Source organism: Phascolarctos cinereus, unplaced genomic scaffold (genome assembly GCF_003287225.1).
Source record: "Phascolarctos cinereus isolate Bilbo 61053 unplaced genomic scaffold, phaCin_HiC Scaffold_4;HRSCAF=312, whole genome shotgun sequence".
Classification (NCBI taxonomy): Eukaryota; Metazoa; Chordata; class Mammalia; order Diprotodontia; family Phascolarctidae; genus Phascolarctos; species Phascolarctos cinereus.
The window spans coordinates 515822598-515841986 of record NW_027555847.1 but is presented as its reverse complement, the minus strand read 5'-3'; the positions used below and the strand labels follow the sequence as shown (position 1 = coordinate 515841986).

Sequence of the window (19389 nt, the reverse complement as noted above, 5' to 3'; positions counted from 1 at the left end):
GGGCAGGTCCAGAGGAAAGACAGTGAGTGCTATGGAAATCACAGAATAACATGAGAGCACTCTAAGAAGTTCCCTCCCCCCCCCATGTTCAGGGTCCCTATTTGGTTGCCAAATGTCCTGATAAAAAATCTGCACTAAAAAGAAACTGAGGTAATAAAGTTCCAAGCAGGTCCAATTTATTTATTAGCAAGGCTAGCAACTGCCAATAATAAGGATCCAAGGCTCCTCAGTCGCCAAGACACATGTGACAATCAAGACAGCTCTTTTATGGTCATACAGAGGGACCCAAAAATAAATACTGACATCAAATCTGGCATAACAAAGGTGTATCTCACGTCTGATTGGTCAGTGCTAAGGTTACTAACCCCAAGTTACATCAGTTTATCACAAGGTGGACTAACATCTTCTGGAAAGCTCTGTAGTTGATGATTTCTGAGGGAGAACGGGGAACTTGAGGTCTACGTGTTATTAATTTCTCATGGATTAGAATACAGATTAGAATTTTGTGTCTGCAAAGTGCTGAAGAAAGGAACTTAATGGATGGAGTATGCCTTGTGTTACAAACAGGGAATTAACAGCTACAAGTTTAAGGAACTCAGAGGGAGTTCAAGCTCACACATTAAGGGAAAGTAACTAATACATAGCAACTTGATTAATATATAGTAAAATAATACAAAATAAAGTGGGATATCAATTTTCAATTCCACATTTCTCCCTCTTGATTCTTGGGAGACATACCTCTCATGAATCACCACATATAAACCAAAGTAATGTGATTAGGATTATCATCCATTGGAATTAAATTATCAAAGGAATACTACAAGTACATGTAGTTAGGCTGAGAGGAGAGAATGCATAAACATCATGAAATAAAGGAAGCAATTTTGCAACATTTTATGCAAAGATAGAAGAAATCTGTGAGATCCAGGGTTAGTTTGCCCCTGTCTCCTAGTCAGAAAAACCATCCGATGAACCTAAGAGTAGGAGTCCCATGAGAAATTGGCAGTGAGTGGGAGTGAGGGGATCATGCCTTCATGTTTTGGTAGCTGGACAGAAATAGGCATCCATGATTTGGGGGCTTTGATGGGGTTAGTGACATGACCAAAGTCCATGAGGCCCAATGAGTAGATTAATTAAGTAATAAGAGGGATATAGACAATATTGCTAGGATTGATGGCAGAGAAAAAATTTTACCACAATTTCTTTAAAACCAAGAGTGGTTTGTTCTAAAGCCAGCATGTTGACAAAACTTTTGAGGGGTCAGTCACCTTTGGTACAGAGGCAACAGCAAATGAGAAAAGGAAGTGAAGGTAAAACAAAGCCTTTTGTTGAGTTCCACCAGTTAGCTGGGAATTCCTGATGTGGACACAAGCAACAGATGTATATTTCAAGAACAAGTTAAATTCTCAAGACATCTCTGAAGGTGTTCCTCCTTCCAAATCTGTTTCTCATGTTCGAAGAGCATGTAGGAAGACCTAACACAAACTTCAACACAATCCCGTACAACCTTCTAAAAACCAAATTTAGAAGGCTGTACTAAATTGTATTGAGTTTGCATTAATAATACAGCTATAATTAGGACATCACATGAAATTTCAGAGAATTTCAGTTGTTACTATCTTTACCAAAACCGTATACCTGATATAAACACTGGTATTCACAGGATAAAGGAAGAATCTTAGAAAGAATCCATGAGGGCACAAATTAGAAAATGAGTCTTCTTTTCTCTTAAAGTTATCAGAAAAAGATGTCAAAAAAAAAAAAGAAAAATAATTTTAATCATCAATGCAATTTTACAGGTGGAAAAAAAAGTTAAGAGGACAACCTTTCAAAGGCAAAAGGTATGATACAATTGACTCAGTTCCCAAAGTGTGCTATTTCTTTTCTAAACAAGAAATTTTCCTACCTCATATTAATTGTAAGCCTGGATTACATCCCATAAATACTTCACTAAAAAATGTGCTATCTAAATGACTGGCAGATATGACTGTAAAGTCATTGCTTTACATAAATTTGCATTATGCAAATTCAACTTTAGGTAAAGAAAATTCTGAAAGAAATCTGAATTCCAAAAAAAACCACTCAAGTTACCTTTACCACATAGTATGTGTATGTGTGTCTCTCTCACCCCTCATGCCTGTGCCTTAACTCAGCACTCCCTCGTTTTCCATCCCCCTCTACCCCTCCCAAAAAAAACAACTGAAAGCAGAAGAATGAATGCCCAAAAAGACGACCACCACTATACATTGGGAGCTTGGCTTGAGACCTCCAGTGGCAAGAGAAAACCCTTGTCCTACTTCTACCCACCCACTTGAGTCTCCAGCCCTCCATGTCTTCTTCCATCCATCCACAGGCAGGTACCATGTGTCTGGCCCCAATGTGTCAGTCCTCCTCCCCCTTACCTCAGCCATGTGTTCTTCCTCTTGATGCCAGCCAGGCCCCCACATCATTGGCTCTGGCCTCACACATTCCTCCTCCTACTCTGTCCCCAGCTCCCACATGTCCTTGAACCATGAGCCATTGCCCTCTCTCCCTTCCCAACATCCACAGGCAAATTCACAGCATGTAAAAATTGAGGTCTGTGGAATGATTTACTTACGTAAAGTAAGAACTGTCTGTAAAAAATCCTCAATCCAATTTTGAGAACTTGTTACTAAAATATACTCAAGGCCTGTAAATCTTATAAGCCAATCACATTCACATACTTATACATATGTGTGTATACATACATACACATATACATACACACCCTATTTTTTTAGAGAAAATAACCTCTTCGCAAATTTTTACTAATTCTGGCAAACTTTTCTGATATTACTCATCTTATTTTCCCCTTAGGAGGTTATTATTCTCATATTACTCTCAATGAATGAGATACTTGAAGAATTTAATCTTAGAAACATGAACATATAACTATTTGGGGGGAAAAGTTAGGAACTTATCAAATTCAGATTGAAAACAGTTAAGATCTGTCATACTTGCTTTCTATGACACTAACTCAGATGTTTCAGTGGTGATCTATTAATTAACAGAGTTCTGCTGTTGATGTGCCTTGACTATAAAAATCTGCTATAAAAAGAAAAGGAGGGACATGGTAACAATGGTATCAAGACTGACTCCCTAAAAGCACAGACTGACCTTAAGTCAGAACAAGGGAAAAAAACTCCCTTAGCTCTGTTCAATTTCAGGCATGCATCCTATCTGCCAGTCAATCAGATAGTAAAGTTCCATAGTATCTATAGGGTTTAAGCTAGGCTCATAATTCCACAGGTGGGGAAAATGTGCTCACTCAGGAAACTAGTCAAAAGGATCCTACCTTTGCCTTTGCAAGGTTGTCCCCTCAACCTTTCCCAGATGCTAGACATCCACCTCTAGCAGACTTCACTCCCTCTGGGCAGCACATGGCATTCCTCTTCAATGGCAAGCTATTGATTTTGCAATTTTACAAGTATACCTAAAATAAAAAACTCCAAACTATGTCAAATTATAGTCCCACAAGAGTTCACCTTAAATAGCAAAATTTAATTAATTACAACTTAAGTTTATGTTATTTTTCTTTTTCTCATGTTAATATTTATTAAGGACATTTAATTGATCCCTCATGTAAGAATAACTACATTCAGGAGTTTTATTCATACACACTTCACATATACAGATGACTAGTCAGTTCAAAAATGGAAACTCCCCCCCCCAAAAAATGTAAACTTCACTACATACTAATTATTAACAGATACAATTTCATGAACTCACTCTTTAAATTAACTTGTCAATTTTCCACTTTGGCTTGGAGAGATCCTAGTTCCTCGAACAGAAGCACTTAAGTTTCACAACATGCTGTCAGTAAGATCTTATAACCTAGCTCAAGTAATAAGTCCAAAGGAACTTAAAAATCTCCTAAGAGGATATTGTTACTCTCTTCTCCCACGAGTGAGTTTTTGTTGTTATAATTATTATTTTCTAATTTAAAATAAAACATACCCTCATTAAATATTTAAGTTTTCAAACATTTTTATCATTCTTTTAAAGAATTCAATTCATAACAAGATACAGATAAAAAAGGAAGTTGCCTTTCTATTGGCAGTTCTGATAGAATGGTTTCTGAAATTCCACAATATAAGACTTTAGAAATACAATAATAACATATACAATGTCTATTTAAAACTTATTACTAATCAGGTGATATTGAGTCAAATGCATTTCTAAATTACCTTGCATAGAAAATCACTTATCTTCTTATTCCTGGCATATTTTACACTAGTCACATCTTAATACAGTATGGAGTAATTAAAAGCAACAATAGTTTATACAGTGCTTACCACATGTTAGGCCTTTTCTGTTTTTTAAAGCTTAGAGAGTTTGAGTCTTGCCTATGTAGTATTTTACAATGTTTAATTTTTGATTTCATTCAATTTTAATGTGAATTTCTGATATGTATCAGCAAGTTGCTGACTTTCAATGCTAATTTTAAAAAGCACTTTTCAAAGTGGCAGAGCATTACAAAAAAAAAAAAAACACCTTGTCCTCTGCACGAGCCAGGCACTGTGTTTAAGCACTTTATAAGCATAAGCTTCACAATTATGTGTTCCTACTAACAACCCTGAGAGGCAGGTGCTATTATTCATCTCCCTGTGAATGAAAACACATGATATTTTAGTTTCAGAACAAAAATTTCAACCAAATCAATTCTGGATTTATAATTACTACTGACAATATTTAAATTTCATTTTTCCCAAGGGTCCACTGTTTTCAGTTAGCTCTTGTTCAAAAAGTTCTTGGTGACACTCCTAGCTCCCCATAACGGTTTCTTAATTTTTTAAATCACCCAAAGAGCCAAATCAACTCCTTTTATTTTCTTAAACTAATCCCACAGGGACACTTTAAGAAAGGAGCATAAAGGGAACATTGCTGCTTACCCAGAGGCTTTTCAGTAGGAAAAGTAAGTATACTAAAGTTTTTACAAAGGCCTTTAGCATAACTATTTACGCTAGACCAAAGAAAACAATATTTTATCAATTAGTTAATTTATACTTGTGAAACTTCTGCTTAACCTTTCAAAATTTCTATGAGTTTTCTTTTGTAATCTTATATTGACTGGAAAAGGGAGACACATACAGTATTTGTCAAAGAGGCACATCTTGAAAAATTCCTCAAATCTTTCTTATCTCAGTGGCATCAAAACCCTTCCTCAAAATTCCTTTATCAAAACTCCAAAACACTTTACTTTCAAACCCTTCATTCACACTGTGTCACTATAAACAGACTCCAACTTTCTTTTAAGTTTCTCTCATCTCTACCTGCTTAAACTTCCTTCCTTCCTTTTTATATCCCTCCAGTGGACTTTGATTAAAGCCCTTCAAAACTGCCCTTTTGTTTTCTTTCCAAATTCTGATCCTCTCTTAATTTTTTTCTATTTGCTTAATTCCTCTAGTCTTTATTTCCCAATCATATTCCAGACTGTCTGCAGACTTAATCTTCATTCTACTGAATTTTACCTTAAATTTAATATAAGTTTTATTACACAAAACCAATTAATTGAAATACTGTCTTAAAGGCTGAGAAATTCACGGTTCATTCCAATTTCTTTAGGTGACTTTTGTCTCTAGTTGATCAGTACAGTTATATCATTCACAGTACTTAATTATTCAGGCTAACCAGAAACAAACGCTGTGAAAAAAACCAAATGTTTTCTGAAATTAAATTTTACTTATTTAGGGTGATCCCTAATATAAACAGGCTTCTGTGTTCCTGATTAAGAAAGAGTTAATAATAGGCAGTTTTTAAAGTACCAAATAAATCTAAATTTCAAATTGCTTTCTCTAATCAGTGAAATCAATTCTTCCTTCCTTGCATTATAATAATAAACCTGTCACTCTCCAGGGAAGGAGTGATAAAAGGTCTAAGCAATGTTTCCTAAACAATATTTAAATCTGCTCACTAATATTACTTTTAGTAGTAGAAGGAGTTTTCATTTTCTTAAAAACATCCAAACCACAATTTGGATATTTACTGTAGAGAATTTATATGTGTCACAAAATTAAGTCTCTAATTAGTTTACAATGCCATAATCTTCTACAGACTGGGAACAAAGATTCCCTTCCTCTTTACTTGAGTCTCTTGCCTGCCCTTACAGCTTGGCCAGAGTTACAGGCAGAAAAAAATTATCTTTTTCAAAAGTTAAAAGATTTTTAAAGTTCCTTTTTAATTTGGTTGATCAGGCCAAAGGTTGATCAGACTAAGTCTGATTTATACAAACAACAAGATAAAACCAAAAGACACAAAGAGCAAAATATACCCAACAGGGGCCGCTAGATGGCGTAGTGGCTAGAACATCGGCCCTGTAAGACCTGGTTCAAATGTAGCCTCAAACACTCGACACTTACTAGCTGTCCAGTGTGGAACACCCTGGGCAAGTCTCTTCACCCCACTGCCTCACAAATATATACATAAAAGCTTTTTAGAGGTTTTGGCTCAGTTGTGGCTTGCTGCTCTACTTCCTTCCTCTACAAGGTTGTCTAGGACCTATGGTGGAGGGAGTTGTGGAGGCTAAGCCAAAAACCTCTAAAAAGGCTATTACTTTGAAAAATTTGACTCCCTTTCAAGCACTAAGAAACTAGCTGGAACTCCCTGAGTAGGGACCAAGATCATGGGAGACAGCCCAAGCCTCCAAGCACCCAAAAAAGGTCTAGGGAGAATCCCTGAGCCTGCTAAAGTGGCATTTACTGGGGCATGCAAATCTCTTTCCATAGTGGGAGAAGAATAAGGTTAAGAAGAAAAAAAAAGGGGGGGGAGAAGGAACTTCCCATATCAGAAGGATTGGAAGGAAGAATAAGGATAAAGGATGGAAAGGATAAAGAATTGAATATTTATGAGGCCCTGGCTCTTCAAATGGCAGGGTCTGTCACTTTAAGATTCAAAGTGGCAGATTTTAAGTGCCAGACAAGTTTAAAATGTAGTTTTTCTACTGTGAAATTTCACCGATATCACAGTTCCTCTTTTTCTAGTCAGTATCTTAAACCATAGCTTGAAAATTCAGAGCAGAGACATGAAGTATCTTTGATCGAGTTTATCCTCCCTCTCAAAGTTTAATTTATGAAAGTAAGTTCCTGAGGGTTGTTTTAAAACTCTACACTTCTTAAGAGTGTCTTTAATCTGCAGTTAAAAGTCCTTTCCTTTAAGTTAAGTTTGGGGTTACTGAGAACAATGTGCAGATCTCTATTCTTACTTATCGCTTTCTAATGGAAAGTTGTGATTTAGAACATATTTTATACTATTTAAAAGAATTTTAGGTGAAAATAATCATATTTAACAGTTTCAAATTTCACTCAATTTAGTAGCATGCTTCTGCTCTCTCATTCTCATTGTCAAATAGCATTCTTCGTATTGCTATTAGACTCCACAAACCCATAACTCTCCTGAGGAGTTCCAAAGGAGAGTGTCTCAGCCTCAGCAAATCTCTAAAAAGGAATGCTACCTTTGGAAATTACCCGAGATGTCTACCAAGAGAATTCTCATGAAGGTAATACGATAATGCCCTGGGAGTGCACTCCCAAGAGGATTAACTAATAGTGAAGGCTTTTCAGTCCCTCTAACAGTGTGGAGACCACTACTACTACAGGAAGGGATTCCCCCTGGTCCTTCCAACTCTTTCTGAAAAGATTTCCTATTATTCCCCTAAGATAATTCTCAGGGGAGTTCCCACAGGTAGGCTACTACTATATCCCCGAACTCACTTAGAAGAATTGAGTTTAATCCCATTTTAGCTCAGAAGAATTGGGTCAAACCTGAGGTGGGTCCCTCACAAAGAAGTTTCTCAGTCAAGTCACCAGAGCACTCTAAGGAGTTCCTCTAAAAGGCTCGGGGGAAGGGGGGAGGGGTGTCAGTGTCCCTACCATGGTTGCCAAATGTCCTGATTAAAAAATCTGCACTAAAATGAAACTGAGGTAATAAAGTTCCAAGCAGGTCCAATTTATTTATTAGCAAGGCTAGCAATTGCCAATAAAAAGGATCCAAGGCTCCTCAGTAGCCAAGGACACATCTGATAATCAAGACAGCTCTTTTATAGTCATACAGAGGAACCCAAAAATAAACAGTGACATCAATCTGGCATAACAAAGGTGTATCTCACGTCTGATTGGTCAGTGCTAAGGTTACTAACCCCAAGTTACATCAGTTTATCACAAGGTGGACTAACATCTTCTGGAAAGCTCTGTAGTTGATGATTTCTGAGGGAGAACATGGAACTTGAATTTCTCATGAATTAGAGTACAGACTGGAGCTTTGTGTTTGCAAAGTCTCGAAGAAGGGAACTTAATGGGTGGAGTGTGGCTTGTGTTACAAACAGGAAATTAACAGCTACAAATTTAAGGAGTTCAGAGGGAGTTCAAGCTCACAGAGTAAAGGAAAGTAACTAATACATAAAAACTTGATTATCAATATGTAGCAAAATAATTCAAAATAAAGGAGGGGTATTAATTTTCAATTCCACACATTACATACATGTTATACACAAAATTTATTATTTACTTCTCTTTTCCCCCTTTTTTCTCATTTTCACATTCAATATCTAAACAGGTGGCTTTTCTTTCTTCAACTAAAACAAGAAGTGACTAAAGCAGACCTCATTGGAAGTTCTGTACTGACTCAACTTTACCAGGTATAGATAGCTGACATGTATTTATGAAGGGAAGATGAGTCTTCCTTAGCTTGAATTTGGTCACTTTGAATCTGGTCGAACTTACCGTGGGACCCTGGGCAAGTCACTTAACCCTGTTTGCCTCAGTTTCCTCATCTGTAAAATGAACTGGAGAAGGAAATGGCAAACCACCCCAGCATCTTTGCCAAGAAAACCCAAATTGGGTTTTATTTGACAAAAGAGTCACACACAGCTGAAAACAACTGAACATGTATAGATAGAGACGAGTTAGAGACCCATAGAAAAACATAACTGGAAAAGGGAATGGAGAAACTGTGAAGTCATAAAGGGAGAAAAAGGATGAATGAAAGACAATTCCTTAAGCACTTATGTGTAAGTACTAAGTTCTGGAGGTACCAAATACAAAATATCAGAAATGGAAATGAGATGTCACCTTCAGTGCACAGGTCCTGTGGTGTCTTAGTAAGTTTGGAAATGACTGAAAAATACTGGAAAGAAAATGTCTCCCCCTCCTTAGGTCATCATCACATTATCCGCCAAATCACTGAAAAAGCATTCAAAATAAATTTAAATTATACATTCAAACATTTATCCTTATAATTTTAAATGAGAATTTTTAAACTAATGTGAATGTTGATTTATTCAGCACTTCTATAATAACCATATTTCATGGAACTTCAATATAGTGTTATTCACCAAAAGTGATATTAAGCATAAAGATCTATTTAACATAGGACAGAGGGATGGAGGGGGTGTCATCTATATCACTAAAATGATTTCATTAAAGTAGGTTTCACTTGTAAAGCATACGTCTATCTTGTATTAACAGCTGCCACGTTGGAGCCTATTCCAAACTTTGCTACTACATTCAGCAGTACAAAATTTGAGAACAGCATTAAATCCAGCTCTGTCTTGATGAGTTTTCCAACAGCCTAAAGAGCTTTCTAGATAAGCCTCAAAAGAAATTAAAGAGGCTACTCCTTTGGGAAGGAAATCTAGGAAGATTTTTTTCTGCCTTAGGAGAACACTTTTGCTGATCCTTAGCTAAGTGCAGCCACTTTTCAAAAAGCTATTAAAATATAAAAAGTATTAGAGTTTGAATCTAAAAGAGCATGGCAAAGCCCACTCTTCTCATGACAAAGAAACAGCACAATAACCAAGAACTCCAGTTGTACCAGAAGCTAGAAGCAGGGAGAAGCTCCAGAATCATGCACCTACTTACAGTCAGTTGAAACTACACATCTAACTAACGTTGATAGACTTAGCCCTTTTCAGCAATGCAAGGATCTAAGACATCACCAAAGGTCTCATGATGGAAAATGCTAACCACATCCAAAGAAAGAACTATGGAGTTTGAATGCAGATTGAAGAATACTATTTGCTCTTTTTTTCCCTTGTTTTGTTTTCTCTTTCTTGTAGTTCCTCCTATTGGTTCTAATTCTTCCTTACAATATCACTAATGTGAAAATGTTTAATAGGAATGTATATGTATAGCCTATATCAGATTGCACACCATCTTGGAGAGGGAGGTGGGGAGGGAGGAGGAGAAAAAAATTTTTAAAAAGTAAAAGAAACTACACATCTAGTAGAGACAATGTATATAGCAGAACAGTTTCTGGCAGAGTACTGTCCATTAGAGACAATGCATCCAACAAAGCAGTATCTATTGCAGAATATGTATAAACTACTTGCCCTGCAGAGATCACACACAGCAGGCCTGGAGGGAGCAGTGTGATAACACACCATAAGCTATGACTGCCTCGCAATACGTTTTCCTGGCCACATCTGTGCCCCTCTATGCATTTGCTCAACATATATCCATGCTTCACGTTGATAGTTATGTGTAAGTTTAAGGAGAAATTTTTACTATGTTATTTTATTAAATGTCTTTGCTTTGGGGGAGGGGGAGAGGGAGAGAGAGAGAGGGAGAGAGAGAGAGAGAGAGAGAGGAGAGTGTAAACGAACAGAATTACAGTTAAGACACCAATTACTCTTCCACTTTAGTTTCTGTAGCTAAGAACAATTTGATTTCCTTATTTAGTCCCACTGTCCCAAATCCAATAAACCCATTATCATGATCAATTATTTATTAAGTGCCTACTACTATAGGTCATAAAACTAAAGGGATTTAACCTTTACTATTACATATTTCAAAATAGCTGAATTAAATATTTCAGTATCACATCTCATTTTACCAACTACACCCTCCTAGAGGGCTGAATAGGGCCAAGCAACTAAGATTCATACAGCTGGTACACACAAAATATTTGTTAACAGCATCATCTTCAGTCAAATATCAACTAATAACTTCTTACAAAACATCCTCTCCACTAGTGCTTTTTTTTTTTAAGATGCAGGATAAGGGCAGCTAGGTGGCACAGTGGATAGAGCACCGGCCCTAAAGTCAGGAGAACGTGAGTTCAAATCCGGCCTCAGACCAAACATTTGACACTTACTAGCCGTGCACCCTGGGCAAGTCACTTAGTCCCAACTGCCTAAAAATTAAAAATAAAATAAAATAAGATGCAGGATGAGGGGTCAATGTTGTGTAGTGGAAAGAATATTTGGCAATGAATCAGGAAACAGGCCTTCTCTCAGCTCTTCCATTAACTCACCACGTGACTACACAAGTCATTTACTGAACCTCCCTGGTACTGTTTCCTCATTCGTAAAATGAAATTGTTGGACTAGAGCAGTGGTTCTCAAAATGTGATGCTAGCATGGGGGGGGGGGTCACCAAGACCCTAAAGTCAAAACAATTTTGCTAATAATACTAAGCATTTTTTACTATTAAAATACTTCCTTGTCTATCTAATATCTATGTGAGGTCAAATTTTCTTCACATAGTTCAACCAAACCAACATATCAAAAAGAACTGAATGCACAAGCAGATCATAATATTAAAGAGATTTGCAAAAATATGTAAAACAATTCCACTTCTCACGAATGTTTTTTTATCTGAAGTTTTATTTTTTCATTAAAATGCTATTTATATTGACATGTAATAGGCTTATTATTTTAAATGATAAAATAATTTTTAAATTAGTTTCAATTCTAATATAGAAAATATCAATGGCTATAACCCATAACAAAAGCTCTTTAGGGTTCTCAATAATTTTGAAGTGTATAAAGTGATCCTTCTAAAACCAAAAAAGTGTGAGAACTACTGAACTTGGAGGATCTTAAAGTACCTTCAACTCCAAAAATCCTATGATTCTATGGTGGTATTTTGTTAAGTTAAAAAAAAAATGTTCCCTATAGTTCTGAAATCTAAAACAACTCTCCTATTCAACACTAATCCACAAAGGGGGGTGGGGGGCACAGAGCCAGGGGAGTTACCAACCTAACAGGTAAAGCAATAACTTCAACAGAGCATTCCTAGAATGAAATGCGCAGTTTATGTTAACAGACTTAAGTTACTAACAGGCAAAAATGCACTATCCCAGCTCTGATATCAGACCTTCAAGACAGAAGAATAAATCTGAGTACCAGCAATTTCTAGTCTAAATTGTAATGCAAAATGCTAATATCAGCACAGCCCTGAAAGACATTATTCAATGTCATACTTTTAAATTCAGCATAGCAGAAGCCTAAAAAGTACTTCCATCTAGATTTCAATCTATATGTATACTCACTGTTGTATGTAAATATGGGGTTCAAAACAGGAGATTTTTTTACTAATCTGGTACTATAAATTATGGAGAATACTAAATGTCATTTTTAAAAGTAAACAAGGGAGCTATTTTTTTCCTGAGTATATTAGACCTAACGTACCTAAAATATTTTTGAGATAGGTCATGCATACTACTGCCATGTAAATTTCCAGTAACAAAATTATTCACATATAAACATATTAACGTGTTATTAGGAAGCAAGTTTTACATAGAAGAAACACTGCTTAGCAAGCAATAGATTAGGAATTTAGCACTTTAGGCTCTTTCAAGTTCTAGCATTCAGTATTTAAAACTTGGGAGGCTCACTTAAAACACTGGTGCCTCCCTTTCACAGTTCAAAGACAGCAATGGCTGCCATCAGTCACTTGAGAATGGAAGAAATACATAGTATAAAGAGATCTAACAACTTCCAAATGAAAACTTAAAATTGCAAACTTCAGTTTCCCTAACTGGATGTTTAAAGGTACCACACCTTTCTGCTCTTTAAAATTTATACCCAAGAGCCCCCTGTATACTTTTTTTTTTAACATTCAACTCTACAAACATCAAAAACTAGTATACGCAAAGCCCTTCAGGAACCAAAGAAGATCCCTGCCCAAAAGTGTTTAAACCTAGTTGGGGAGAAAAACCTGACTTAAATAACTGCATCTACAATCACCATTCTGTTACTTTAACAAATACGATTACCACTTTTCCCAAAAAATTTTTAAATATCCCTCAAAGTAAACTGCTCTATTTGCTCCTATAACTTCCCAATATATTTGCTTTAACAGAAAGTAAATCATGAAGGCATATGGGTCCTGACCCAAAGCCACGGTCACATTTTTTAAAAAAAAAGTTATTCTCTTATACTAAGTCACTTAGTTACTCAGCAATCAGAGACAAAATTATTTAGCTTCTCTGTTTTAAGGTTCTCTTGCCCAATAATTCCTCCCCATTTTAACTGAGTTAACTGAATGTGTTCATGAGATTAAAAAAAAGAAGAAGAAACAAGGAGAGGAAGATGATTTGCAAGCAACTGAAAGTCTGTGACCACATTTAAAATTTCCCTCAAGTTTAATAGGGGATTGAGGACCTTTGGTCCAGATTAAAGGCAAAGTAGTGCTGTAACACCCAAAGTGCATTAGGGGGCAGACAATGGTGCTCAACCAGCCCAAAGAAGAAAGAAAGAAAGGAAGGACATTTGAAAGATAAGTAGGTGATAATAAAGGGGTGATGACTTTCTCCTCGTCTCATTCTATTAATTTCAGCCTTTTAATCATTCTAATAAAAAGAAAATTCTGCTTAAAGAAAACTATTTTGGGGGCACAGCGAATAGAGAACCAGCCCTGGAATCAGGAGGACCTGAGTTCAAATCTGACCTCAGACACTTACTAGTTGCGTGACCCTGGGCAAGTCAACTTAACCTCAATTGCCTCCAAAAAAAGAGAAAAGAAAACCATTTTTAGGTGGTGGTGGGAAAATATTTAGAGAAAGAAGTATTTATAAAAATGCAGTCACATGGGCTAAGCTTCCTCTGCAAAGTAAAATGTATGGATGCTAACAATGACCAAATCCACATACTCTGTCACCATCCATCCAGTGACACTGGCCTCCTTGCTGTGCCTCACACAAGATATTCCATCTCCTAATTCCAGGCATTTTCACTGGCTATCCTCCATGCCTGGAATGCTCTCCCTTCTCATCTTTGCTTTCTGGCTTAAAACTTTTAAGTCTCAGCTAAAATCTCACTTGCAAGAAGACTTTCCATTTTTCCTTTATTGTGTCTTCCTTCTGTTATTTCAAATTTATCCTGTCTATCTGTACATAGATGTGTGCATGTTGTCTCCCCCATTAAACTGTGAGCCTCTCTTAAACAGCAGCTGTTTTTGCCTTTCTTTGCATCCCTAGCACTTAGTATGTGCCTGGCACATCAAAGGCCCTTTTCCTTTACAAATATATAACTTTATCCTCACAACAATCCTGGGAGGTAGGCGTCATAATCACCTCCATTTTACAGACTGGGAAAATGAGGGGAAAAGCAGTTAAATGACTTGCCCAAGTCCACACAACTATTAAGTCTCTGAATCTGGATTTGAACTCAGATCTTAATTTCAACTGCAGCACCCTATCCACTATGCCACCTAGCTGCCTCTTGACTTGTATCCTGAACTTTGATAAACTCATTCCAAGTTCTCCCGTTTGCTTCCCAGAGTCATGCTGTTTTATACAAAAAAAAAATTCCTGCTTTTTCATGCTCAATTGCCATAGGATCTTAGATCTTTAGAAATGTAAGGAACTTCTAAAGAATAATTTAATCCAATCATCTCAATTTTACAATAGGTTAGGAAAGGGGAGAGAATGGTTCACAGGATCACATCTGAATTGGATAGGACATCAGATTTCATCTGATACAATGTACAGATGAGGAATTAGGGTTCAGAGAGGTTAAGAGACCTACATAGCCCCCTACATAAGGGATTAGTCTCCAATTTCTGGTCAACACACAAATACGAACACCAAGAGGCTACGGAATAGTCTCAAAGAATTACTTGGAAGGCTCAAAGACAGCTGAGCATTATCTAGTAGAGTAAGTGCATACTGGGCTCAATATTGGGGGGAACCACAAAAAAAAAAAGGGAAAGGCATCCTCCTTTTCCTCAAGTGGTTCAAGCTCCAATTATAGCATCATTTAAAAAGTGATTTAAAATTTTTATTTTATTTAAAATACAGAAGAAATAAACTGGGGACTTTCATACATTTCATCAGTTTATCCTACCTATTCCATTAAATATTCTAATATGCTGGCCATTTACATAAGGTCAGTATATGTATATGTCCATTTGAAGAGAACTCACTTGTAAGTGAATAGTCAAATAGGTCATACCCTGTTGGGATCAAATGTTACAACTTTTTTAAAAGTTCATCAAAAATCTTCTGAATAGCCCTCATATTCTCACCATTAGCTCAAAGATCACCTATGTTTAAATAAATAAACAAATGGCCATATTTTCACAATGGACAACAGGATAAGAGATCTAGAGTTGGAAGGAACCAAAGAGGATACTGAGGTCTAAAGAGGTAAAGTGATTTGCCCAAAATCACAAAGTGAATAAGGTGCAAAGTTAGAAATCTGAATTCAGGATTCAGGATTCCCAGAGCTACCTACTGCACCAAAATCTCAATGCAGGTAGTACTGCCCTCAAGGATGCAGATCTCAACCCATTCATAATCACCACCCTTTATGCATACAGATGCATAAATTTACCACAGGGAGTCTACTAACTATGCCTTTCTTTCTCTTGAAGTTGCAAAGATACCAAATGAGCATTCAGGTTGTCTGTCAATTTTCTCTTGCTTTCACTACATAACTGGCTCATCATACATCTGACAGCATACTTTACTCCTATATAATTCATTTATGATGTGCCTATCATGTGCCTCTTTACTGTCCTTTGGACAAGCACTAAATTTATTCCATAACGTGTAGTTACACAGCAATCACCAGAATACTAAATAGCTAACATTTATTACATGCCTACTATGTGTCAGGCACTGTGCTAAGTGCTTTACAATTATTAACTCACTGATCCCCAAAGCAACCCAGAGAGGCAAGTGCTATTATTACCCCTATTTTACAGATGAGGAAAACTAAGGCAAACAGGTTAAGTAACCTGCCCAGGGTCACACAGTTCTGAAGTGACTGAGGCAGGATTTGACTTCAGGTCTTAAGAACTTCAGGCTGGCACTGTCACCCACTGAGCCACCTACCTTGCCTTATACTTCAGTTAAAAAGATTTGCCTTTGTTAAGAGAAACTTCAGACTATCAAAAGAACTACATATATGACATCTCTAGCCTATTCTTCTCATTTAGGTCTATTTACAGTCTCAGATCAATAATACATGTACCTATGGACCAGGTCTATGGATTATATATCAAAACCTAGACAATAGGCTTTCTCTATTTATTTTTCTTGGTGTCTAGTTAAACCAAACTCTGAATGTGTCCATTTTTAATGATTAATTCTTTTACTGGAGTGAAGGTACAAAGTTTGTTTTCCTAAATTTGGAAAATAACTTCTAAATGTCCAAATCATTTATGATTACATTAGTAGCACAAGTCCATTTCTGAATGCACAAAAGATAAGCAAGGGCCTTTCACCTTTGGGGAAAGGGTCCCCTTTCTTCATCCTGGTAGCAACATTCTAACTTCTCTCATAAGAAACCTTCCAACTTTGCTGATTAGGCAGCTTCTCACCTAATACTAATTTCCAAGATTTCCAAGACTGATGGCACAGTACAATAGACTGTTTATGTTGCATAGCCAATATCATTTCAGAAACGCAGGCTACCAAAACAACAGTATGAAGTTAAAAAAAAAAAACACACACAAAACAAAAGCATTCACCACTGTAGATTACATAAAAATACTTCAACACCTGGTGGTTACTGATGTAATTTCAGGCTTTCAGGAAAGGCTTTTTTTTTTCCACTAACACCTTATGAATGAATACAATATATATAACCTAGTTCTTTCAAGAGTGCCCCATAACTCCTCAAAACAATAATAAATCTTCTCAGACTTGCCTTGAAACAAAACTCTTACTCAACTGCTTACATAACTTTTCTATAGAAGCACAGGAAATAAACCAGTGTAAAAAAGCCAAACACTAGCTGTGTAATAGGATCCTAATACTACAGCACCATAAAACTAATTTTCTGGACATATAAAGCAACTTTGCTATATTAATTTTCCTGAGAAGAGTTGCTGGCAGGAATGCAAATGTTTTCCCGTTGGCCTGAACTTTCCAGAATATAACAGATCTATCATGTTTAATTTTACCCTTTGAAATGCTTCAAGTCTTTTTTTTAAACTAAGTGGAATTTTTAAAATACAAGTAGAATTTAACATAAACTCCCAAAAATGACATAGGACTCAAACATTTAACAAGGTAAGTCATGACTTAGATGTAATCCCTGAAATATAATTCCTTGATCTTAATGCACAGTGCCTGTGACACTGTTAATACTTAATAAATGCTTTTTCATTCATTCAGTAAGTCCCCTAAACACCATTCCACATCCCAAAGAGCACGTGGATTGCTACAATAATAGCAAACAGAAAATAGTACCGAAGACACCACCTTAAGGTAATCCAGCCCACTCTCCCCAATTTAGGTCCATTTACAGTTTCAGGTATTTTTATAACTTCAGGTTCATTTACATCTGGCATCTGTATGTCCCTGCCCCAAGTATTTTCGAATTTGGCTCTCATTAAGACTGTAAGGTAAGCTCACTGAAGTGATTTGCTCAAGGCCACAACGCAGTAAATGGAGACACAAACGTTAAGACATGTGTCTCCTAAGGTCAGAAAAAGGCCTGAAAGAATCCTATCCAATAGCACCACTTTAGCATCGAAGATATAAGGTAAAAGGAAGGCTATATAGTCCAATGACACTCATCCTTTTTCCTCACTTTACAAATGAGAAAAAGAAAGCTAAATTATATTAAGTGACTTGTCCATAGGTGTTAAAAAGAAGAGTACAATAAAAGCTATGGTAGGGTACCTGTAACAACTAGGTCCTTCAAATCCCAAGACCTGCAGCATGGTGCCTCCCTACTTAAGGTATGGAAGGACCAATATTTTAACCAAAGGTTCTAGTACAAAATTATTTTAAAACAAAATCTTTGAAGTTTGCATAAATTTCCTTTTCTAACTTTCTGTGGGAATTGCAAATCGCAGAATACGATACATGACAAACAGGTAGCAAGCTAAAGACGAAGCAAAACCAGAAAGGGGGGGGAATCAGCTCTGTCTGAAACATAAGACTAAGAGTAAAGACTAAATAAAAATGCATTTCTTTTCCTCTGGTGTATTACTTATGGGAGGTTAAGAATTATCCCTCTAATCTCTGTGAGATTCGCTCGGCTCCCTCCTATCACAATAACCAGGATCGCGAACATCTCTTCCCCTCGTCCCAAGAGGCACATCCCAGGCAATGGTTCGGGCGAGCGGCCGAGGCTGTCTCACCGGCACTCGTAAACTCGAGCAAACAGCGGACCCCAAGACCGGGCGCCGGGGGGACACGGGCTCCAGCGGGCTCCGGGAAGGCCGAGAGAGCCCTGGGACGGGCGGCCGTGCGCGGAGGGTCCGGGAAGGCTCCCCAGAGCCCGAGCCCGCGCCACCCCCGCGCCCAGCAGGAGCCCCCAGGTCGCCTCCCCCGCCCGTCCCGGAAAAAGCCCAACAAGTCCCCAGGGGCAGAGAAGGAATGTCAGGAGCAGGCGGCGGCCGAGGGAGGGAGAAGGAGCCGCCGGGAACCCGAGACCCACAAGCCGCCTCCCGGCGGGATCCCAAGATGGCGGCCAAGGCGCCTAGTCCCGGCACCCCAAGCTCGGCTCGCCTTTCCTTCCCTCGGCCTCGGCCTCCTCCGCCCCCCCCAGCCCCCGCCACAAGCTGGGCGTGCGCGAGCGTGAAACTGAGTGTGAGTGTGAACGGGCGGGGGAGGGGAGAGGAGACGAAAGGCTGACGCCGAGAAAGACGAGAAGAGAGCTGGGAGACGGAAAGAGAAACACGGGAAACAGGGAGAGGGGGGCTGGCGACGCTCCTTCCTCCCCTCCAAATCCTTCCCCCCCAAAAAAGGAGGAAAAGGATCCGAAGCGGGGAGCTCGTTCTCCCCGCTCCCCTCACCAAGGCCCACCTCGCTACCTACCTTTAAATTTAAGGTCTGTGGGCGGGTCGAGGAGCAGGATCTGCTCGTGCTTAGCCATGGCCCCGGCAACGGCCGCCATCGGAGAGACAGCGCAGGGGGAGCGGGGGCGCGCCCGAGGCGGCGGTTTGCCTGGGTGGGGGGGAGGGTTGTCCAGGGGAGGGAGAGTGGGAGGAGCCCAAGGTGGGGGAGAGGGGAGAAATGGCGAAGCGCCGGGGCTGTGAGAAGGGCAGTCACCAGCCTGGGCTCACCGCTCACTCGCTTCCTGCTTCAGCCAGCGGATCGGGCAGTCTGACGACCAGTCGCTTAACCCCCCTCTACAAACAACTGACTCAACCCCACACCAGCCACCGCGGCCACGCGCACTGCGATCCT

At 38.4% G+C, this 19389-nt stretch overlaps 1 protein-coding gene across 2 annotated transcripts in view; it reads right to left on the bottom strand.

Annotated features, from left to right (window-relative positions):
- The window catches only part of VAPA (VAMP associated protein A), a 68566-nt gene extending 49215 nt beyond the window's left edge, over positions 1–19351 (bottom strand). Inside the window, exon 1 of one of the 2 annotated variants that reach the window (XM_020985549.2) lies at positions 19018–19351. In XM_020985549.2, coding sequence (XP_020841208.1) covers positions 19018–19096 — 79 coding nt within the window. In that variant the 5' untranslated portion in view covers positions 19097–19351. The remainder of the gene's footprint in view (positions 1–19017) is intronic. The other variant, XM_020985550.2, reaches the window with a different exon arrangement.
- Positions 19352–19389: the final 38 nt, after the last annotated feature.